Below are 23712 nucleotides of genomic sequence, written 5' to 3'. Positions count from 1 at the left end.
ACATTAGGTAGCGCAGGTATTTATCATAATGTGTTACAAGCAGACATGGTCACACATAAGAATTCAATTGCCTCAATTACTTAGGTTAATATTTTTATTTCACATCAAACATCACAATTTATCAGAAATAATCAAACGTGAGATGGTTATAATGTGATGAAGGCTTAAAAGGTGTGAAATCTGACTGAGAGAAGCTGGAGTCCTTAATATGTCCTGAAAACAAAACGGTTTTATCAGTGACTTATCCTCTGTCTGAATCTTAAAGATGTTATTTCATGGTGTAAGACACTAACCTGCGTTTACTGCGGGACTGATCAGGACGCTTCCCTGCCCAGCTGGAAGCCTGGAAGACCTTGGAGATGTTCTTTTTATGGACCCTGCTATGGTCCTTAAGCCAAATTTCATATAATCCCTCAGGAAGGATAGGTGAAGTTAGTTAAGGACCAACATCACTTCTTTCAACACACACGCCATGAATCTTCATTCATCTTCATGAAATTTCATATCAGCAGTAACTTTGAATCTTAGTTACACAAGAAAATCTTTTTTTAACATAAAATTGAGGCTGGAATAATAACCTAGGCAACAACAAATCCTTCATCCTTCTCTTGGCTCTTGACGGAGGCGGTCGCACTTTCTCCCTCTCCCTCTCCCTTATCTTTCCTGCTTGGCTTCTCATGTCAGTTGTATAGTCTGGCTTATTCTTTAACCCTAAGATAGTCTCCCAGACTTGTTCTCTAAAAACCTAAAGAAGAATTATGGATTTTATCAACTGGTCCCTTAATGAAACTGACAACTCCTGGGCTTGGGAGAGCCTGATTGTCCTGCGGAGACGTTTGCTGCCGGATACTCGATGGGCAGGGCTGTGAGTACTCAGACTGTGTTTTTTGAACACAGTATGGATAAGATCTTGGAGAAGCTCATGGCTCTGCAATTTGGGGAAGATCTGGAAGAAGAACAACGGGAATTGAGAGACCTGATGGCCAGTGATGGACTTTAGACCTACTGTAAAATTGGAAGCAGTTTGTTCACACTAACCAAAACAACTACCACTTATCCAACACTTATCCATGTCACCATGTAACACACTCGCATTACGCTTGCCTAAGTGTGGGGTTTGGCACATCCTGATTCAAAGAATGAGCAGCTGCCTCACAGCCCACCAATTTTATGTATTTCCTAGAATTAAAGCACTCCTGGCATCTGTGGAGCTAAAACCCAGTGGATTACTTTTATTTTTTATAGTAATGTCACCACAACAAAAGAAAAAACAAAAAAACAAAAACGTAGTATTACCACATGTGATTGTCGATTGTGAAACCAGTGAATGTAGGCTGGCTGAGGTCTACTCTATTTTCATTTTGCATTTTGTGCTAAACTCAGATGGATTTGTTGCTAGCATTTACCAATAACAGGTAAAAATGATGCGAATAAAAGCAATTTCAGAGATGAAATTGCCATTGCTTGAAAATACCATTCACTGTGTAGCAAAAGAAAGCTGCAACAGTCCTTTTCTTTTTGTTATTTTGGGTTTGATTCTGTTTCAGACGTGTATGTTTGACATTTTGGTGTTGGTTACTCACTAAGTCTGGGCAGATCTCTTATACACAACTTTTCTCTCACTTGTTTCGGAAGTCAGAAGAGAAGTTTTTGTTTTTTTAAACCCTGTTTTCTAGTAAGAAAATTAAAAGCTAAACTGAATGTGTTTCTTTAGGTGCTCAAAGGATATTAGCAGTGACTGGCAGACAGAGGATGTCTTTCTCAGTAGGAATGATAATTTCCTGGGAGATTAACTTCTTTGGCTCTACTTCCCCTGCTTGGACAGCACACATTGCAAACAGCTGAACCTTCAGTTCGACCTGCAGACCTGCGGCCACCTAGTAAAACAAGACACCACATATGCCTATGAGACGTTGAAGGAAGTAGAATTTAACCCTTTAACAAACAAAAAATGTCAGCTGTTTTGAACATTTATACAATTAATTCAATAGCATTAAAGTAGAAATGCAGTGGCTGGAACATTAATATAAATATTATATTACATTAAATTTTTATTTCATATTAAACATCAAAATGAAAACTTACAGGGCCAGGGCTGTAGATGACCCGGAGGCCTGTAGCAGGAGGAGGCTGTTTCACATGGAACCTGGCAGCGACAGAGTGAAATAAACCACAAATAGTTAGGTCAGAGTTTTCCCTTTGGACTTGAAGGTGACCCATAAATTGCCTCCACCTAACAGTCCTCATTTCTTTCTGAGGTACTAAAAGACAATTGAAACAAGACCTAAGACTACAAAAATAACCCCCAAAAACCTAAAATCCCTTGTCTCTATCTGTCTGGTGGTTTACCTGCATATGTCAAAACCAACATTCTTCATCACAACAATAATGGTGGAGGAGGTGCCCTCCTTCAGCGTGCCAAAGTCTACGCTCGATGGGATGAGCTGGAAGCCCTTCACAATGGCACCTGTTTGGCACTTCCTCCTCACTTGCTCCTCCGCCTGCAGGAGCTTCAACAGAGGACATAGACAAAGAAAAGTTAACAATGAAAAACTGGCAGCTTGATACTACCGTGATAAAAATATAGGGTAAAGTATGTGTACAAATGGTATTATAGGAACATCTTTTTTTAACACTCCCAATTTGATAGGATATCAGCGATAAAAAGGCTCACTCCATCATCAGTGGGATTTAATCACCCCACTGATGATGAAGAGAGGAGAAAAATCCTTCAGGTTATGAAATAATAATGGCACAAACGTATAGATCCTCTAAAGGTCCCATTTTACTTTTCACAAACAAACAAACAAAAAATGAACTATTGGAATGTAAGTTCAAAGTTTCTCTTAATAAACATTGAGCCCATAGGTGGTAATACTATTAACCAATAGCAAGTTTAATACTAGGGAACCACCCAAAACAAAAACTCGACCAGCACATTTTTGGCAAAAAAACAAAAATGATTTTGTACCGGTGCACTGCAGGATTTAGAGCCGAGGACAGAGGATGGTAGGGTGACTGTAGTCTGTCTGGGCTTTCCACTCACATCTAACTGTGGTGACTTGCATTTCCTAGAAGAATCCCTCCAACTGCTTTCACCTGGACGTGTACACGCACACAGACACACACAGGATAATTCATAAGTTTGCATAGAAGTGTAAATCATATACAGTATTATTTGTCTTTGTACTGAGCCATCAAGTCCTGGCAGAGATTCAACGATCTAAATAAATGTAAATAAAATTCTGCCTCTGTCCTCACAGAGTGCAGTTTCTGACTGATCATACTGCTCCATGTCTGTATGTTCACAGTGGCTTTACGTCATTTCTGTCCTAAAAAATATTTGATGCATTATTGGTGAGGTTTCCAGGAATTAATAGTAATATAAAACATGAGAAGGTTAGAAACAAACCAGCAGACTGAGGTGTGGGGTTGGTGGGTCTCTTTTCTAGCACCCTGCTACTTCTTGCTGAATGACTAAAAGAAAAAACACAGATTAAGCCCTGATGATGACAGTTTTGTAAGTGGCTAAATCACAGAGTGAAAAATTAAACAGGAGAAACAGTTCAAAACATAATTTGCTCATTATTACCTTGCAGACTGAGACGGTGTTGGGTTTAAAGGCCTTGGAGCTGCAGTGCCAAACACAAATGTAGTTTAATAAACAGCTTCATGTCACTGAAGTCACCATTAAGACTCATTTATTCTGTTGTTTTGTTTTTTTTGGGAAGATTCCAATCAAAAAAACATCTTTAAAACAAGTTATACCTCTAGTAAATACTCACAAAGGTATCATAACTTACTGTCCTCCTGTGGCGCATCTTTCAGGAAGCCCTCAGTACTGTCCGACTTGGGAAATGGTGGGAGAGCCATTGACAAACTCCTCATGTCAGGTATTTGTTGCTGTAGCAGACTCTGAGAAAACCAGAAACGGTGCTTCGTATTTTTATACACTGCACAGAGAAAAATCGACTGGGAATCCTTTAAGATGATCTTAAGCGAATATAGTACCTCGTACAGGGGAATATTTTCTGGGTGGAAAAAGGGAACAACGCTCCTCTTCCTCATAGCCTCTCTGTAGATCTTCTCTTCACGCATCTCCTGCCTAAAATACACACACAAGAATAGAAAAATAGTACAAACTTTAACGGTGGCAGTACTTCTTTTTATCTTTCTGTTAGTAGTACTGAAAGTATTGCAGTAGCTCTAGTTCTGTTCATAAAACCCACTCAGGAAAAGAGAGACGAAAAGTCATTTCTACAATTACTACAAACCAATGTGACTGACAAATGTCCAGATTAAGTCCTATACAAGTCCTAAAAAAGGCTAAGATGCAAAGGCTGCTTTGTTATATTAAGGTTATTACTCACAATCAGTAATAATGTTTTTACCTGTACTGTGTAAGTTTTTCAGTCCATGTTGTATCCTTGTCTTTGGTACAACTGGAAAGAAAAAGAGCATTTCAAAAGCATATTTACACAGATTAAAACCTGGAACTTTCACCTTAGTGAAGATGAGATTATTTTAGCACACGTACCGGTTTAATTTCTCCAAGCTGTCACTTTGTACCGTGGCAAAGTCTTGAGAAACATCTGACTGTTCAGCTGGGCTACAGATTCCTTGGCTGTACAGACTGGCTACGTCCTCTGTGGACACATACAACAAAAGGTGTACTTTCCCCTCAGTATTCTGACACCAAACCAGGACTAAATCAGGTACAAGTCAACTCTAAAAACCAAATGAACTGGTTTATAGATTTGTCTTACCAACCTGAAATCCTCCTATCAATGGTGTGACTGGCATCATCTTCCTCTGGAAAAGACTACAAAGTGCAATATAAGTCAGCTTTTGTCCTTTATGTTATAGTACAAGGTTTACTTTTAGAAGCCAGTATGTAGTAGAGGGAAAGAGCCACACAATGTTCCCTATAACTATAAACATTATCATTGTTATACTCAATATGTGTATGTGTGTGTGCTTACCAAAATCAGATTGATGAGATCACTGGCATGGGCAGTCTCCTCCTCAGAGCGAGGGTCTTTAACTTTCATCTTTTCTGACCGTTGCTCTCTTTCCATCAAACTCTCGATGTATTCCTGCAGTAAAAGCCACATTTCTAGATATGTCTGAAGTCACATTAACGAGATGATTTATATCTTTCTCAAATGTTTTAACACAAACTCCAGTTTTGGGGACAAATGATAAAGAATAATTTTACCTTTAATCGTGAGTCTATAGTATTTTTGAGTGGTGTGGTGAATGGTCGGTGCTGGTATAGTTCTCTCAGCTCCAGGACCTTAGGGCAGCTCCTGACAGGCCGATGATGTACTGCAGAACCTGCAGGCCTCATTCTCAGACCCAAATTATACACTACGTCAGTACCAAATGGAGGACCTGGACTCTTCTTCTGGATTTGAGAGGAACGCAAAAATAGTAAAATGGATTTCAAGTGCTGTTTCTGTGTGTGTGTGTGTGATATGTGTAAGCATGTATAGACATACTTCTACTGCGGGGAAGTCATGCCAGCTGCGGTTTCTGAGGTTGGGAGGGGTAATTTCAGGGTTCTGTTTGTTAAGCAACCACTGAGACCACACACTCTGGTGGCTGGGCTTTAGGATAGTGATGCCAAACTCATCTGGAACAGACACACCCACAAACCTCACATTACTTCCTGGTTAACTGAATAGTTTCTTTTATCCATCTCCTGATGTAACAGAATGACAAAAGTACACTCAACATTAGAGACAGTTAACTGTCATTATACACTATGTGGAAGTTTTTTGAGGGACATTCTTTAACAAAAACCATAGAACAATTTTATTCAGTCCAGTTGTTTCTTGATTTAGGAGACATTAAACCTTGTGTGTTTGCCAATTGTTCCTTCAACAGTGCTATGGTAGGGTCCAAGTACGCCTGGCAGAGCAGCTCCTTTACAGTTTGAGAGCTCAGCAGTTCAGTGCCTGAGCCATCCCCATGCACCAGAAACAACCTGGAAGACAAAATACGTTTGCAGACTGTGAGTAACAATTCCGGACATCAGTTTAGTTATTTGGCATTCATTTCTGCTACCTTTCTTTTAGAGAGTTAAAAAACATAACAAATACAGTTTATAAGAGTTTTCTTACTAAATGCCCTGTGAATTGTCTTTTCTTTGATCTTGTGGACAATTAAAAACAATTGAAATACGAGTGGATGTTGCTGACATTTTGACATACAAGTTCTCAGTAGTCACTACAACTTTATTACATAATGGCTGTTTCATGTAAACACAGAAATAATAGTCAAAAGGGCATTTTTAGGTTGCTTAAGTTTCTCCAGAATTGCATTTTTCCATGGTGACACACACACACAACATACACACAATCAGCCAAGCTACCTGGGACACTGCTCTCTGGGTTTTTCACGAGGCCCATCCGTTTCACTGTCCTCTTCCTTTTCTAGCTCTTCCTCCGTTTGTTTAAGCGTGCTAGTAGCAGGTCTCAAGTTTAGCACAGATATCTGCCCATCCTCCATAACCTGCAACAAAGTTCAGCATGTTACCGAAACTAAAAATAATACAAGCTTAATGAATTTCTATATTTTTTCCCATCATAGGTCTTTCTTTGAGACTTTAAGAATATAGCAAACTATTTCATTGATCCAAATTCCCACATTCCTCCTATGCTAACCACCTTAAAAAAAGACCTGCACAGCAACATAGGCTCACTATCTTGTGATCAGAGAAACTGACCTGGAAATGGTTCCCATCAGGGTCTGTAATTTCACAGGCCACTTTGCCCATATGACTCATAGTGTAAATTCCTGTCTGTTCAGTGGGAGTAGACCCCTTTGGACTTGGAGTTACGAGTGGGTCTGAGGAGTACACGCATGTTCCATCGCTTCTGATGGACAGGACTCCTACACTGGATGGGAACACCTTGGGTACAAAGCACAAATATGGATCAACGGTTCTGCAAACAAGTGTCAAAGTGCAGCCTTATCCATGTCTTAAAGTCATAGTTCCAAGTTTTTATTTAAGTTTTGGTGCCATCTGCTGGCAAATCACGCACCTCGTATTCTCTTTGATTGTTCCCAGTGACGACCGTTCCATCGGCTAAAAAGATATGAGCCGTTTGACGCTCTGGGTACATCACTACTGTGGCGCAGCCCTCCTTCTCTACCAACACCATCCGCTCTTTAGCAGACATCCTTGATTCATCCTTCCCACACCCTTTAGTCTCAACATTCTGAGTCGCAGTCTCTTTGGCAAACACACCATGTTCACTATTCATATGCACACTACTTTCAGTACTTTCTTTTTCTTCACACATACATCCGCACTGATTCAGATTTGTGCACACATGAACAGCTCCCTCCCGGTCACATGCATTCCCTGCACTGTTCCTGCTGATGTCTCCATTGAGACAAGTGTCCTTGACATCCATGTCCCCAGCAATGCTTTCCACACACTCAGTGCAGTCGCTTGCACTTTGAGAGGCTGATTTAAGGGTTACACTCCCTGGCTGCTGTCCTGGAAAAGTAAATGTCACAGGAACATAAATCAGATATAAAAATCTGCTTAGAGATTATAATGTATTTTAATGGTGATAGCATGTATACTGCATATATTTGTGTAGTCATCTGTAAGTGCAGATCTACTGCTGAGTATGGATTTGATCAATGTACTGTGTGCCTGCTGGTCACCAGTGCGCAGCAAACAGTGTGGATTTGCATTCATTGGCCTTTCTTGCAAGAGGCTGGTAATCCTGGTTCCATCTGCATGCTCTACAACTACAGACCCATCTGGGTTCTGGACAGAAACCACCAGATCCTCGCGGTTCAGCATCACCTAACACAAGAAACCAGAGTCAGCGAGCTAAGTTAGCGATGAAAAGCATAAGACGATTTCAGAATGAGTCTCATTTCTCTCTATATATCATATACTTCAAGGTACTCTGAAATGAAATTTCTGCCCCCAAGCACCGTGAGGATTTTTTAACTCTCACATTTTTATTATGGACTTAATTGCAATGTTGGTAGCCTGTATAATTTAGAAGAAATAGTACTTTCTTGCCTGATGGGTGATGGGGTCAGTAGCCTTGTAAGTGAGAAGGGACGTGGTTGGCATGTTTTTGTGTGTGGTCCCAACAGTACAGATGCGATCTCCACATGGAGTTGTAGTTAACCAACACCCTCTGTGATCCTTAGTCCCCTCCTTTGAGCCCTGTTCTGCAGAGACACAAGACATGCAAAGAGAGTATAACTGTACCACTGAAAATTAATTATCTTCCCAGCAAGCGCCCCGTCACACTCATTACGAGACAGAAGAAGCGCTGTTTTGTATTCAGTGGTACACCAGTCTAACCTTTCTTGCTGTCCTCAGATTCCTGATCAGAGTTTTGCTCCTGAACCTCAGAGTCAGGGACCCACACTGGACCAGAATCCTGACTGAAACTGACTGAGCCATCAGCAAACAGCACCTGCAGTACAAAAAAATAAGAGAAGCCAGAAAAAACGGGCATGATTCTTCACCGTTTTCATGTAACAATTTGTGCAGCTATTCAAGAACTACCTGTCTGGAGTCAGTTGTATATTTATTTCAATATGTGCCTCAGTATGAATGAGTGTACCTCTGTGGATCCATCTCTCATGTAACGGATCACAGCTCCCTGGCTGGTGATAATACGGGACAATTCCTTGGCGAGGGATGTGTCCTGAAGATGTCTTGCCTTTCCTTTGCCATGTAGAGGAAAGCTTTGTCTCACCATAATACCTCTTTCTTTACATGGACACAAAAACACACACAAATCATGTCATATATATTTGAGTATGACTCTTTAGCATATGCAGATGGTTAATGGGATTATAGTAGATGCAGAAAGTTGTGCTAAAACTTCATGAAAGACACATTCATTAAATTCAAGCTATTTGTAGATAGGCCACCAAAATGTGGCACTAGTCTCGGCACATAAGCGGGTAAGCAGGTGGATTTGAGCACAGAAGATATACAGATGAGTCTCTACGAGCACGAACAGGGTCCTACTTGCACCAAGGACGGGAGTCTGCAAAATTGACTGCATAGGTACTATAAATTCTAAACACATCCGTTACTGACCTTGTGTATCTTCTCGCAGATATTGCAGCATGAGGCCATTAGGAATAGAGAGGCTGAGACCGCTGAACGAATTTGATTGCTCTGCTGGTTGACCTTCACAACCCTTAGACATACATTACATATTTAGTCTAATGACAGAACATATTTTATGGCTAAAAACCTATGTGTACACGTACATATAGTCTACATTAATCTACATTATTTTCTGTAAACATGTAAATGTGTGTTAACCTGGGCCTCTGGAGGTCTGAACTGACTGGATGTGGTTTGTGTCTTTGAGGGAACTGACGCTGCATCTTTTTCCTTGGAGCAGTGGATGGAGGCAGATAGATGAATGGGGTCTGCGATAGATGTCTCTGCTACTTTGCCTTTGGTTTCCTGGGAAATTACTATAATAATAATAACTTTATTTTAAAAAGTACTTTAATAACACGTAAGGGATTTTCACATCACAAAGAAGACTATAAATCAAACAGAGACAAACTAACTCAACATGGGACATTAAACAGAAACTGCTCACAACAAGTGAGATCAGTGCAGTAAAAAGGAAATATATAATATGTAGACCATCAGCAAGGCACTAAGCTGTAGCAATTCAAGCCAAGCAACAAAGTGCTTTCTTCTGCTCATCCGATTCAGGCTTGTGAGGAAGCTGGAGCCTATCCCGTTTAAAGTTAAATGGGATTAAAAATATTAAAGTCAATCTTAAAACTTTAATTGTAACCAGTATAAGGAGGCCTAAACACAAGATACTGTTTTGAAATTTAAAAAAAGTGTTTTGAACTAATTGCAGGTGTTAAAAATTCTGTTCATTTGTCTGTCTGTGTTCTTTTCTACAATCCATTTTCCAAAGTCCAGACAGGATGAAATAAATGCACATATACCCTCCTCAATGTCAGAGCGAGTGTGGAAGCACTGAAAGTTTTGAAATGTGTCCAGAAGGAAGCATTACTGGACAGTGATTTAACCTGACCCACAGTGAAGATAGACTGACATTTGTGGAAGCTACTGAAAAGCATCTCCATCACCTGATGTATCCTGCCCTCTTTCATTGTCTTTCACTAGGGCGTAGAAATGGATGCCATCTGCATAATCTTAAAAAAGAATACTGAGTTTGCAGATAAAATGCAAATAGAGAAGAAAAAGAAGAAGAGCCAAGGATGGATCGATAACTGGGCAAAGGGGTTACTAAAGTGCAGGTCTGACCAAACAAAAACACTACGCTACCCGTACAGTCAAGGCCTTTTAAACTTGATGCTCCAGGCTTAATAAATGTCAGATGCACTGAGTTTATTAACTATTCAGTACTGTATTTAACCCGTTTGCAACTTTAAGTATAAAAAAAGACTTTCTTTTATAAATATGTACTGTATGTCTGAGTGTAATACCTGTGCGCTCTCCCGTGGGACCGTAGAAACTGTATGAAAGACGAATTCTATTGTCAAGCACAGCTGAGAAGGAGCCCTGCTTCACTGTTTTTATCTCCGCAGGTTCTGCCCCTGAAAGAGACCGCAAACACACACGCACACTAAATGAGTCTATAAATCACATATCATTCACAATAACTGTGGTATTTACACAGGTGTATAAAAAGGTAACCTAAAAATACAACAGGTAGCATCTTTACCTCTACAGTCCTTTTCCGGTTCAATGTTTTTATTGTCTTGGTTATGAGGGAGACATTTTGCAGGATCAACAACAAATTGGTTGATGTGTGTGTAGAAATGATGTCCATCCTTCTTCACAACGACTTTCATTTGGCTGGAACCTGGAGGAAAAACTATGTGTTACTGAGGAATATTTGACCTTTGCTTTATTTATGTTTTTCATTGATTTATGGTGTCATTTGTCTAATAATGGAACTAAGCTCATAAATACTTCAACATTTTTTTCATTCTTAGGGAAATATAGCTGCGGGAGGGGGAGAAAAACTGTACGAATGGTTTAACTTTTTATGTTATCTTAAGATATAACACATGTTTGTAGTTTTCTATAGTGTCTAAGTAAGCTGTTTGTGAGTTTGTAGTTGAAGGTCTGCTTAGATTCATGAAGAACACAGACAGATCCCGTACCTTGAACAAAGCTGACTGTCTCCACAGTGACACGTCCTCCATCGGAGGGGAAAAGGTACTGGAGACAACCTGACACATGGATCAATTTTCCATCCATGATGTAGCCAGTGAAACCCTAAACATTGGACACACACATCATATGCATGGAATCATTTATTACTTAACCTGAAAGAAGCTGTTTCACTTATCAAGACCTTAACCAAAACACGAGTTTAGTTCTGTAATGGGTTCTAGGTGTGTGCGCTCACATTGAAAGGTTCCTCTGCATGCTGTACTTCTACAACTTCATCCACAGGGGGCGCTGTTGTGATAGCTGACTCTGTGGGAGGGTTGGCTGAGCTGCCTTCCGACCCTGGCCTGCTCTTCTTGTCATCAGATGACGTTTTCTTTTTCTTGTTGTCGGTTGACTTATCCTCCTTTTTCTGCTGCTTATCTTTCGGCAAATCCTCTTTCTTTGACTTTTTGGGTATCGCCTCTTCCTTCTGACGCTCCTGCTCCAACTTCCAGGCCTGTAACACCATAATACTGTAACCATGTAACACTTTGGTGACTCTAAAGTAGTTTAATGTGGCTGTGTTCTAGCCTGAGATAATGAGAAATCTTATTTTATCTCTAGACGTACTTTACACATAAAATACTGAAAACTGGAACTATTAGAACTGGATCATGAATTTGAACTCATGAATTTATTACTTAACTGCTCTGTGAAAAAGCATCTGAGGGATATAAGAAATGAGACTGCTCTATGAAATTCTCCATGTCAGATTCAGGTGTGTGTACTTGTGTGTTAGCCTGTACTGACTTTAAGGGAGCCTTTTCTGATGAAGACTTCCATTCTCTCATCCTCCTTGGAAGAACAAACAGTATTGTCATCTAGTCCAGGAAGAAATCACATATTATATGTATACAGAGGTAAGCAAGGTTAAATCGGTAGAGCCACATATTGATCACTATAGTACGATACCTTTTGGAGAATCAGATTTTGGAGTGTCGTTTCCGTCTTGCGTTGTGTCTCTCTTTGATTCCTCCTGTCTCGTCCACTGTGAAACAGTATCTGCCACATGCTCAAAGTAACTCCTGTACAGACAGACAGGACAATGTAGAGTGAGCTGCAGATTACGCTCTTTAATGAATCCAGGAGTGAGTACTCGGTTCCAACACATTGCTATGACACAGACATGTACATCCGTGAAAGCAATCAGCAAAAGATTTCTTACTATTCCTCTTGTAACAAGCATCATTTCACACCTGAACTTGACATCGGTGTGAAGAGCCACATGCCAGAACTCCCTGGACTGGCGTTGAGGACTCATGGGATTGTGGCAAAAAACGTATAGGATGTTGTTATGGCTTCCTCTGAAGGTGTCCAAGCAGCAGTATTCCTCTGATGCTAACTGGAGCAACTACACAAAAGAAGGAAGTCAAAATATCCAAGCAAATGCCTCAAACTGTAAAAACACATAAAGAACGGTGCTGTTTTCTGCTTTTCTGCAGGATGTACATAATACTGCTGCAGAGTATAGCCTCAACTTTGTTTAGTTTGCTCATTAAGCCCATTTCATCTCTTGCATTTTACATTTAAAGCTTCAGAGTAGAGGAGACTTAACGTGTAGTAACCACAGTACGTCTAATGTGACACCCCTAACACATTTAACAAGATAAAACAGATATATCACCTGAGGCAGGACGGTGGCATTGTGGTGCTCAGCATAGCGCCAGTGAAACAGAGATCTCAACCTACAGCTCTGTATGTCAGGTAAGTCCAGGTGGCTACACACTCTACCACTCTGCTCCTGGGGGAAAAATACAGGATCCATTGCTGTTTTCTTTTTTTTTTAAATTAAAGCAAGCTAAAAAATAAATAAATAAAGAGATAAATATAAGAATAATACCTCTCTGTTAGAAGGCTCGTCAGTAAGAAATGTTGGATCTATAGTAAAGTAAAGCAGTGATGTAGGGTGTTTCATGAGTGAGTTGTAAAATGTAACATACTGCATGTAAGCAAGTGTCATAACATAACAGTAAGTGAATTAACTAATATAACATCAGACCTTTGTTCCTCATGTTATAAAGCTGCTGTTTAGCAAAGGATAACGGGTCATCCCAGGGGATTACTATTGATGTCTGCTGCTGTGCTGGGTCTGCTATTCCACGTAACACACCCTGCTGATCCACCCCAGACAGCGGCATAGCCTCCAAGACGCTCTGATGAAAAAAACGCTCCACCTCCGGCCATGACACATCATCTGTAGGAAGCCGATGAATCAAGAACTTTATTACAAGATTCACCAACATATACTGTAAGCAGGTACAGTGAGTTGACCCGAGGCCTTAAGCACAGGTTCTGACCATCTGTGCAGTAGTGCTGTAGCTGTTGTTTGATGGACATCCAACAAGATTTTCTGTTTTTCTGCTGAGTGACTGACTCGATCATCTCCCACACCGGAGACAGTCTCATCATGGACAACTCCACCTCTGTCGGATCGAAATCCTGAACCACCTAAGAGGGTCACGTGCATGTACACAAATACACAGCAGTTCTTGTTAAACCAGGCAGTCATTTTCTTAATATCATGTAAAAATCACACACAGACAACATAAAAACTTGATTTTAAAATACAATAAAATTACTTACACTGATGTCTCTCAAGCGCTGGGCCCGCTCATCATGGTGTCTGATAACCAGAGGTTGCTCAGTCTTCCTGTCAGTTTCCCTTGCTCCAAATTTCGCCACTAGCCTCTAGCACAGATAAACAAAGATAATAAAATTGAGAAACATTAATAAATTGTACACTGTGCTCTAAGCGTACCTGAGAACCCAGAACTCATTGTTAAACTGGAGCTTATAAACCTTTTCTGATAGAAGTTAACAACATTATTTGCAGTTAGTTTCTGATCAAGTTTTTCACTTAAGCAGGAGATAAAATTTCTCTTTGCTGGTATGAGCAACAGATCCTAGTAAGAATTTGTTAAAATGTCAAAAATGTCAAATATATTAAATAAGAGTCTTGTTAACCTGACCTAGAGTTGTGATTCTGAGTGAGGGAACACTTATCATAAACATGCAAAGTGTTTGGAGTATTTTTAAGGCCTCAGTGAAAATCTCCCAACTAAAGCAATGTAAACTGTGTTTTTGTGCTTTCTGTGGGGTTTGTGGAACAATGCTGGTGCTGTAATGTGAATTTCCTGTATGCAGGAATAAAAAGCCAGCTTAATGCATATGCATATGTTCATAAAGTAGCAGCTTCAAGCTGTTTTCATGATTAGAGTGAATGTTTAAAAGGAGCTTATGGAAAATCTTAGAAGCAAAGTCATATTTAAAGGAATCCTGTCCTACCCTCCAAAATCTTTCTTCCTTTGAGCTCATGGCTGGTTTCTTAGTATTAGTATTTATTAGACATATATACAGAAAACCTCAATATTTCTGCTAAAGTTACACATTGAATATAGCGCCATCTGCTGGTGGTCCACTGGTATGTATTTGTAGCATGGTTACTCAGTGCTGTACGTGTTATTTCAGCATTACACAGCTCTGATTAATCTCTACAATAAGGATTAATAAGGACGTGTTAAGCATTATTATATTGGAGTATTTCTTGAAGAATCCATATCTGATTCATTTTGATGAATTAGATTTGGAATTGGATTCTTCTATTAATGCATACATGTGACTGAGTTATGACTTAAATGTGAGTTTGAGTTCATTAAAAATACAATTGTTTTGAATACCAAAACCTTTTGTTCTGTAAAAATGAAAAAATGTTTTCATGCATAAACAGCATGAAATAGATGACATGGTTTTCCTGTCACATGTTCAGGAAACCGAGTGTTTTACCCCACCCATCCCCCATACGTCACAACCAAGCCCATCCTACTTAGGGAATGTTGCCGCAAGTGCTCTATTATCATAACACAAGAGCTTGTGGGGATTTGCTATTCAGCTTTAAGTGTCTGACACTAATCCTGTCCACAGAAATATGACCTTATCTTCCTGTGAGTCGGCGCCTTCTGTTTAAAAGAAGAAGGGAAAAAAAAAAAAAAAAAAAAAGCTGCTGCATTGGCCGGGAATCGAACCCGGGCCTCCCGCGTGGCAGGCGAGAATTCTACCACTGAACCACCAATGCTTCACATACTAGGCTGGAGGCTTAGCGATTTTTTGTGGTCTTCTCAGCACGTGTTCTTTGGATTTATCTAGGTGTGTATTGTTATGCAGTGGTACCTATACCTTCTTATCCTCTTCATTCTGTACTGTGTTTAGGAGGTTGTTTAATACATAGAGTCTCTCCTCTTCTTTTTGTACTAGTGGCAAGAAGTTTTGGAGCATATAGCTGACCAGCTGGTGGTCTAACCAGGGGCTGCTGAGAGGTTTGGAGTCCTCAGCCACATGGGGGTGGGCAGACAAGGACTGCTCTGCAGAAATCACCACCTAGAGACACAAATTGTACAAATTCTAATATGTCCTCATTTTAGCTATTCATTAATCAGTCACACAACATTTTCCCATCAACCATATTTGGAAATGCTTCTTTCACACACAGTAAGAGACAGAGCAAAACTGCACATTCACAAAACCAAATGCACACATACCTGTTCCAACATACAGTGCAGGATCAAAGGCACAGAGCAGGCCTCAGGAGCAACCAGGTCCAGCAGGTTGTTATAGTAACACATGTCCACATCTAGAGAGAGAGGAAGGAGCCTGTTCTCTGTCCACCAAGAAGAAACCATTAAAAAGAGAAAGGATTAGGAGGTTTTAATTCAAAATGCCAAACAAGACTATACCAAAATAGTCCAGATGAACATTAACAATAACAAAATTTCACCTTGGTCTCCTGGGGCTTCCTCCTGACCTGACTTCTTCTTGGAGAGTGGGGTTGGAGCTGCTGACACAACCTGGCACAAGGAACAGAAAAATCATCTCCATTCTGACAAATATCAACAAATAAAGAGAAAGAAAAACAATGATGTCAGTGTAGAGGTTCAGGACCAGTGCTGTGGGTCATATCTGGAGTGTTGTTTTTAGATAAAAAGCTATGTTGTCTGATTGTGAGAGGATTCATTTCAGGCTAGATCTATCCTCCTCAATATACTCTTGAAAAAAACCCACACATTTACCAACCAGAATATCAACACTTTTATTTTGATAGTGTGATTGACAATCTTTTTTGTATTTTGTTTTGATAAAGCCAAAAACGGAGGGTTAAGTGCAGGTTAGGGAACACTGGTTTGTACCTAGTGGGTTAAAACCAGTGCATGAAGCCTAATGGATAGGCTTCTTAAGCCAGGGATTGTGGGTTTGAGTCACATCACAAGCGTAAGCAGAGTGGCGCAGCGGAAGCGTGCTGGGCCCATAACCCAGAGGTCGATGGATCGAAACCATCCTCTGCTACAAGCCTATTTTATAAAATAAATCCATTCAAGAAAACTACCGGTGTCTAACTGTATCTACATATATTTACCTCCACAGGCTCTGAGTGCTTCACAACAGCAGGCACACTGATGAATTTAACATTGTTCCGGTATTGCTGATACTGCCTTCTGACGTCTAGGCAGTCATAGATAAGACTGGCCACACCGTCAAAGATTTGGCTTCCCAACTCCAGCTGGACACACAGCATAGACACACAGACACGGATTTCAAGTAAAAAGCAGGTCACGTCATGTGATGCTTAAACAAAACAAAGCAGATATGTAATATATAATTCAAACTGGATAACAGAAAAACAAAATAATGTGCAATATTCTAATAAACTCAAAAATGAGACCAGATATGTTAAACACTTATCTACTCACCACAGTTTCAGGGTCCTGCGCGTCAAAGGGAAGCAAGAAGTGAGGAACAGTGTAGCTGAGCTGAACCACATCATGGAGCCTGGAGTCTGGTGGCCCGCTGTCCAAAACTGATCTCAGACCTGACCAGAATTCATTCAACTTCCTTTCCTGCACAGCTTTTGTACACGCAGAAAAAATGATGATGCAGTGTAAACATACATGTCTTATACTTCTCTTATAACAGACAATAAATCTACTATTTACTGAAGATAGCAAACAGAAGATTTACTGTTTACTCCTTACCTGCATCAAAAACCGGCGAAGCTCTGAGACTGTGTTCATTTCCCTCACAGCTGTCTTGGTGATCCTGCTGCTCCTCCATATTTTGGGAGAACTCCAAACACAATTTGATGACATTAGACACATGAACACCTATGGCATCAAGTCCCGCTATCAGTTGCGGCTGGTAGAATCCCAGGATTAGAATATAGTGCTGAGGACCCCACTCTGGCTCATCGTCTATGACCAAGACACAAAATCAGTGCGCACAAGATTTTAAAGCACGAAACAACCTGAACAAGTATATTAATCTTTACCACTTTAGCTTTTCATCAGCTTTTACCTTTGAAAGTAGGTGGCTCAACATCACCCCTGCGCTTCAGCTTGGTCTTCTTCTCCTTGGGTGGTATCACCGGTGTATGAGGACCCTTTCCCTTTTTATCAGAGACTGTTGTCTTTTCCTCCTCAGCCTTAAACATAAAACAGTTTTAAAAATATGACTCTGAGGAACATCTCAAATGTTTTGTGGGTTTTTTTGTACCTACAACTCAGAATTATATCACTGGTGGTACAAAAGCTGTCTTGAATGAAACAATACTTGACCATTAACCAAGTATAGGCCATGTACCCATGACATGTGAAACACAAACGAAGAATGTAATATTACAGGGGTATGATGAATACAAAAATACAAAGAATTTGGAGTTACAATAAATCTTTTTTAAAAACAACTAGATGTTAGTAGTGTTAGTAAGATAACACTGAAAGTGAAATTTCACGCCCTGTCAACACCTTAATTAATTATAAAGGAATAAGAATCACTTAAATAACAAGTCATTTACCTGGTTAGCATCTGACCTCTGCTGATAACAGGCTTTGATAAGTAGCAGCTGGAACTTCAATATTTTTGCCATCAGGTCACAGGGAATCCCCTCTCCTGCATCGAGCAGCAGTTTAGCTGGCTCTGTAACCTACACAAAACACAGACACTTGTAAATACACACACAACAATGACTGTTACACTGAAACACGTCACATAAAAACAACATTATTCTTTGGCATGGTGCACAAAGTCACTCCTGTAAAAATTTCCAAAGCATACCTGATAGAACATGGGGGCATCGTCGGGTTTTTTTGCTTTGGGATTCCCCAGCTCATGGATCTGCAAAGAGGAAGGATTTTACTTTACAATATATATCATGAATGGTACATTACTAAGCTATAAGCTATTAAGCAATATTAAACACAGCTCTGGAAGGTCCATCCCAGTTTTAAGCGCAACTGTCAAGTCAACTCTGTATAGGAGCCAGTCAAATACGACGACTACCACATGCTCACCTAAAAGGGATGCCCTTTGAAATGTGGGAGAAACCTTGAGCATCCAGAAAGAAAGCCAGGTAGGTTCAAACACCCACCCAAAGGGCTCATCCTGCTGATGGATTCGAACCACGACCTTCTTGCTGGTAGGCGTTAGTATCATGACGCAGTCACTAACACCGCCATGCATCATTTGAGACAAAGTAGGCTCATTTTTAAGTGTAAATGATGTAAAGCAAGTCTAGTAGAGTCAACAATAAAATATAAAATGTGTTATATCAACACCACAGGTCCCTTTAATATAAAGGAAGTAACAAAGTTAGAGTACCTTTGCAAGCGTGTCGTCCCAAGTTAGCAAGGTGAAAAGTTTGCGTTGCGGTTCCTGTACAGCCAAGGCCAGCGCCTGGATCAGTTCCTCCTCCTGCGGACCTCTCCCAACCACAAAAGACACACATGCCTGCCACGAATCCTGGGAAGGGCAATACGTTTTACGATATACCACTGCAATACACCCCAGTCACAGGCTACATTATTTCATATCATATTTATACATATTTGCTTTGCAGTATATGACAGCTCGCTTTAGGCTCAGTGATGGCGCAATTTATGCTAAGACAAATGAAAAAAAAATTACGTTAAAGAAAAAAAAGAATAAAAAGCTTTTAAGAAGCATAACAACGTTTACTAATAACATTTAGGGATGTCGAAATTATAACTTCCGGTCTGAAAAATCGAAGCTGCCTGATCTGGCTAATCGCGCGCGCGCACCCATTAACCTGCCCTTAGACTCGGCTAACGCCTTATGAGAAAACTGCGAGATTCACTCAGTGTGAAGAGGATATAAATGTTTCCAACAAACTATTTAAGTTCAGCCAAAAAAAAAGTGGTCAGTGAGACGACAAACCTCTTCAAACTCTGCTTTGATGAGACCAGTCTCCCAGTTCTTGTTTACTGCGCCTCCATCAGTACTGGACTTTTTAGCAGAGCCCTTTTTAGCTCCCTTTGGTGGCATTTCCGCTTAGTGGTAATTCAACAACACAGAGCAGTGAAAACAGTAATGCAATTTTCGAGTTAGAGATCAACTTTAGATTACTAACTGTGAGTTGTCATCTGGTGCTCATGTTGCCCCTGGTAACCGCAAGGGCACGAGTGTCAAGTAATGTTTTCAGAGTGGGACTTCCCGTAGACTTTCAGAACAAAAGCTTGACGGAACGCGCCTTCCTGTTTACAAATTCGCTGTTTCGTCGTGTTAGACTTTAGTAGTAAAAAGGTACGAAAACAAGAATTAGAATATAATAAAATCTGCTTCGTTTTTAAAGACACAACCTTTTAGTCCAATGTTGCTGTCGTTTGCTGTCTCCACTAGGTGGCCGTATTATACTTTGTCTGCAGCTGCGCTTTCACAGCAGAGTCACAACCCATCGTGAATCAAAACTTTACAAACCAAATCCAGGTCGTTGCTTACACAGTTTCAGTGATTGTTATATCTATAGTAGTACATGGTAATCAGTTCTTAAGTTCAAAGCATTTGGCTTTGTAAACCTAACCAAAAAAAGAGCTCCCATTTACCAGTTGAATAGATTCAAACCTATTGTCACTGTGCCCAGACAGTGAACACTGAAAACAGCTGATTAATTTCTGTGATAGAAACAGTGATCCAGAGCAACTGAGAATAGATAATGACGGCACATACACTTTTTAAAATCCCTATAAAGCAGTGGTTCCCAAACTTTTTTTGCTGGGCTCCCCTTTGTTTTACAAGAATGTTGTTCGCCCTCCATTTAGAAAGGCAGAGGCCTCACGGTGTAATTATTTTACATGTAGTTGTTTTTTCCCTGTGTAATAATATTCAACATTGCTATCAATACATTTTAAAAAAAAAAGCCTCTCTGTGCAAAATGGGTTTAAAAACATAAACAGCTGTTGGATGCTGTTTGTCCGTGATTTGAACGGGGAACAAATCGTGGCAGGATCAGTCTGATATTATTTGTATCCAGCTGTAACTTTAGTGTATAAAGAGCCAACATCTCCAAAATGTCAGGAGTAGTTAGTCATTACAAGTGTTTGTGAACTAAAAATCAAGAATGTGGGATACTGTTTGTCCGTGATTTGGAGAGCCCAGCGCTGCTCCCGACGAAGGGAAAATTAATTTTGCAGGGGGAGACCAACCTCAGCACTTGTGTGAAACCAAAGGGCAGATATGCTTCACCATATTTTCTAGTCTTTGGCTTAGAATGAAGTTGGTTTGGAAACATGTTCAGCTATGCTTCATCTCCTGCTTTGCGTTTGTGTGGGAGCCCCCTGCTAGCAGTGTCCAAGCATTGTTTTTTGTTTTTTTCCCTTTTCATACCGCCCCCCCCCCCCTAGGGGGCGGGGCCCACACTTTGGGAAGGTCTGCTATAAAGGATGGTGAAACAGTTGTTCTACAATATGAGCCAAGCAACAAGATAAAGGTTAAATATAGCAGCCATGGACAAGAGCCTTCAGTTCAACGTTCATATATTCATTATTTTCAATCGTAATGCAGTCAGTGTTGAAAAAAGAAACCAGCCTTGGCAAGGTTTTATTTTACAACAAGACTTTAAATGCTAATCAGGTGAATACACAGATTTAATAAATCTAAAGAGGTTGTGACCACTTTACCACCCCAACACACTCTCAGACAGTAATTAGCAATTCATGATAATATTATTTATATTCTTTTTAATCGGTCTGCTTGATGTTGATGTTCTTTTTAAAAAGAATAGGATACTCTCATCTGTTTTAAGTAAACCAGTGCATTCATATTATTGATTTTGTCCACTGAAACATCATTTAAACTACTTCTCATATACTTTGGCATAAACTTTGCTTTACTAATCTTTAACTTTATTTTTTTAAGGAAGGTGACAAAACATGAAAATCAGTGATGCCAAAAGCATTTCCTGTTTAATTTCAGCGCAACCCATCCATAACCCATAATTTCTAGTGAAAAACACGAGAGACGCTCCCCAACTCCTGTGGGTCAGACTGCCTGTTTAGTTCTGGTTTCCGAGGTATTTTTATTCTTGGCACATATCCTCACAAAATGTTTATATTGCACACATTACTCTGGCTTTGTATGTTAAAAGCAAAAAAAAAATGCTTTGTGTAAAATGAAGGCTTATATATCTACTGGGCATCTGTTAATGGGCACACATTCAGTTATTCAGTTGAATCTTCCTTGCTCTGTTCATATTACAAACAATTTCATGCATCTCTACATCTTTGTTCCCAAGCACATCCATTAGTTATGGAGGAACTGCCATCTCCAAACCTTCCAGAGGCAGTGTCCTACAAAGGTCACACATAGCCGCCACATAAACACTGTAGTGACACTTATATAACAGTCCGCATACTGAAAATAGCATAGCAACATCTCAAAATATCCATTTCTTTTAGTCCTGCACTGCTATTAAACTTGTTCATCATGTGCCTGCAGGGGCTATTTCATTACGTCCAAGACCAGTCATAAGAGTTTATTTAAAATCTCAGTTCACTCACTACTCAAAATAATGCACATTGCACAACTAAATATCAAATATCTCAGTAGGAAGGAAATATGACGTCACATGGGAAGGTACTACCTGTACGTTAGTTACAGTTTATTACACCCTCGAGGTACAAATTGTAAATCACGTATTTATAACCTGTTTAACATCATTCAGAGGCTAAGATTTCGACACATATTCACTAGTTCAGCTGCAGCTCATAAGCACCTTCATGCAACTGTGGAAGGAGTGTTACAGACTCATGGCAATGGAGGAAAAGTGAGCATAAAATAACCCAAAACAGAAATGCATTCATTTTAATGCAACCCATCAAATCGGTCCTACCATACATACTGTCCTTAAAAGTTAAAATTACTTTTCTCACCAGGCATTTTCTACATTTAGATCTACATTACATGTCCAATAAATTTTTATGGCACAAGGTGCATGGAGAAGACAAAGATCTGATGACGTGAAGACAGTTTAAGTATTAGGGAAACTGTCGCTGGAGTCTTCACGTCATCCTACATTTGATACTGTGTCATGGATTGTAAGTTTCTTAAAATTGAAGCCCCCTCGGATACATCAGAAAAAGATGATTAGGATATTACGCTAGGCGGGACTCGTACTAAATAAACATATCTCATGCCACACAGCGCTGGTAAGAAATGTCTACTTTTAATCCAAAAAGAAAGCGCTGCAAACGTTGGTGTTTTTCCACGGTCACTGTACTATCTTCTTACTTTTAAGGCTAAATTAAGCTCGGCACAGCACATCCTACAGCCACTGAAACTTTGCAGGCCAAAGCAGATTTAACATCTCCCTCTTGAACATCACATGCTGCCTGCTCCAATGGCAGCAAGAGTCAAGTGTTTTAAAGATATGTATTTTGATACCCAAACATCATGTGATGAAACTCGTAAACATGAGCTTGAACACTCAACCACCTAACGCCTTCTTCTTCTTTCTTCGGATGGAGGGCTCATTTTTTCTCTTTTGTGCAAACAAAGCTGAACATAAAGTGACGTTTTTTTCAAATTAAGTTTTATCGTCTAACTTTCAAGAATTTTATTGTTTCCTGGTGTGAGATAAAGATCGCGGCATCATAGGGCAGCTGATCCAGAATCACTTATTACCTAATTCCAAATGGGGATACTGACCAATGTAAGAAGGGCCTCCTGTTTTTTTGTTTGGTTGGGTTTTTTTCTATGTTTATGCTATGTCTGCTTGTGAACTGACATACCCAAAAGATGATGAGGCAATAGGGAAAAGTTTTTGTTTACTTAGAACATAAACAAACAATCAGATAAACATATCTGCATTACAAGATAACCCCGGGTCCCAGAGTGGCATGCATTCTCCTTTTAGTAAGTTCATCAGATTTCCATCTTCCCAGAAAGACCTTGCTCTACGGGTCAGGAGGAAACATGGAATCAAGCCCAGCTCATCTCTCAGGAGTCAGGAACAAATAGGCCTATCCAGTAACTCGGATAAGCCCGTGGAGATGGCGAGGCATCAAAAGCCGATAAACATCTGTAGGCTGTTTGTGCAGGGTAAGCAGTATGCATCCGTCTGATCGGGGTGATCGACTCCACAGCTGTGGCGGTAAAAGACCCCTTTCACAACCGTCAATGTAACTCACGCTGCGCAGGGGTGAGATGAATCATGT

General features: G+C 40.1%; 1 protein-coding gene and 1 non-coding gene across 3 annotated transcripts; both read right to left on the bottom strand.

Moving 5' to 3' along the window:
• Positions 1–80: 80 nt before the first annotated feature.
• spag17 (sperm associated antigen 17) lies at positions 81–19678 on the bottom strand. Of its 2 annotated transcripts, none has more exons than XM_085267187.1 (49): positions 19439–19678; positions 18863–19003; positions 18320–18379; positions 18060–18188; positions 17561–17687; positions 17242–17457; positions 16960–17114; positions 16626–16769; positions 15990–16059; positions 15754–15872; positions 15392–15592; positions 13802–13906; positions 13516–13666; positions 13218–13412; positions 13059–13096; positions 12843–12959; positions 12415–12569; positions 12131–12243; positions 11969–12039; positions 11415–11675; positions 11167–11281; positions 10722–10862; positions 10483–10593; positions 9326–9483; positions 9095–9197; positions 8610–8758; positions 8345–8459; positions 8054–8208; positions 7666–7828; positions 7050–7510; positions 6731–6916; positions 6377–6516; positions 5859–5989; positions 5502–5635; positions 5219–5407; positions 4983–5096; positions 4771–4822; positions 4538–4646; positions 4392–4442; positions 4012–4105; positions 3804–3915; positions 3593–3632; positions 3413–3477; positions 2972–3099; positions 2350–2510; positions 2086–2146; positions 1730–1877; positions 294–426; positions 81–213 (listed from the first exon to the last, which is right to left on the bottom strand). In XM_085267187.1, exons 1-49 carry the CDS (start codon positions 19544–19546, stop codon positions 204–206), a joined length of 6405 nt encoding a protein of 2134 aa, XP_085123313.1. In that variant the 5' UTR covers positions 19547–19678; the 3' UTR covers positions 81–203. The 2 variants fall into 2 exon arrangements, with proteins under 2 accessions (XP_085123313.1, XP_085123314.1); XM_085267188.1 differs by having other exon boundaries at positions 7684–7828.
• Positions 15220–15290, bottom strand: trnag-gcc (transfer RNA glycine (anticodon GCC)). Its single transcript has one exon. It is a non-coding gene; the product is annotated as a tRNA-Gly (tRNA).
• Positions 19679–23712: the final 4034 nt, after the last annotated feature.

The sequence above is a fragment of the Mchenga conophoros genome, linkage group LG3 (assembly GCF_057382185.1).
Source record: "Mchenga conophoros isolate Kocher_MC1m ecotype Shallow Benthic linkage group LG3, M_conophoros_male_GT1.1, whole genome shotgun sequence".
NCBI lineage: Eukaryota > Metazoa > Chordata > Actinopteri > Cichliformes > Cichlidae > Mchenga > Mchenga conophoros.
Note: the sequence above shows the minus strand (reverse complement) of the source record. Positions and strands in the feature narration are given on the sequence as shown.

Bases quoted from the DNA above. Each gene is read 5' to 3' on its own strand.
- spag17 (XM_085267187.1), bottom strand. From the start codon at position 19,546: ATGCCACCAAAGGGAGCTAAAAAGGGCTCTGCTAAAAAGTCCAGTACT. The intron at 12,244-12,414 runs GTGTGAAATGAT...CTGTCTGTACAG, and splicing joins CACACCGATGTCAAGTTCAG to GAGTTACTTTGAGCATGTGG. The intron at 5,097-5,218 runs GTAAAATTATTC...CTTTTACTGCAG, and splicing joins CTATAGACTCACGATTAAAG to GAATACATCGAGAGTTTGAT.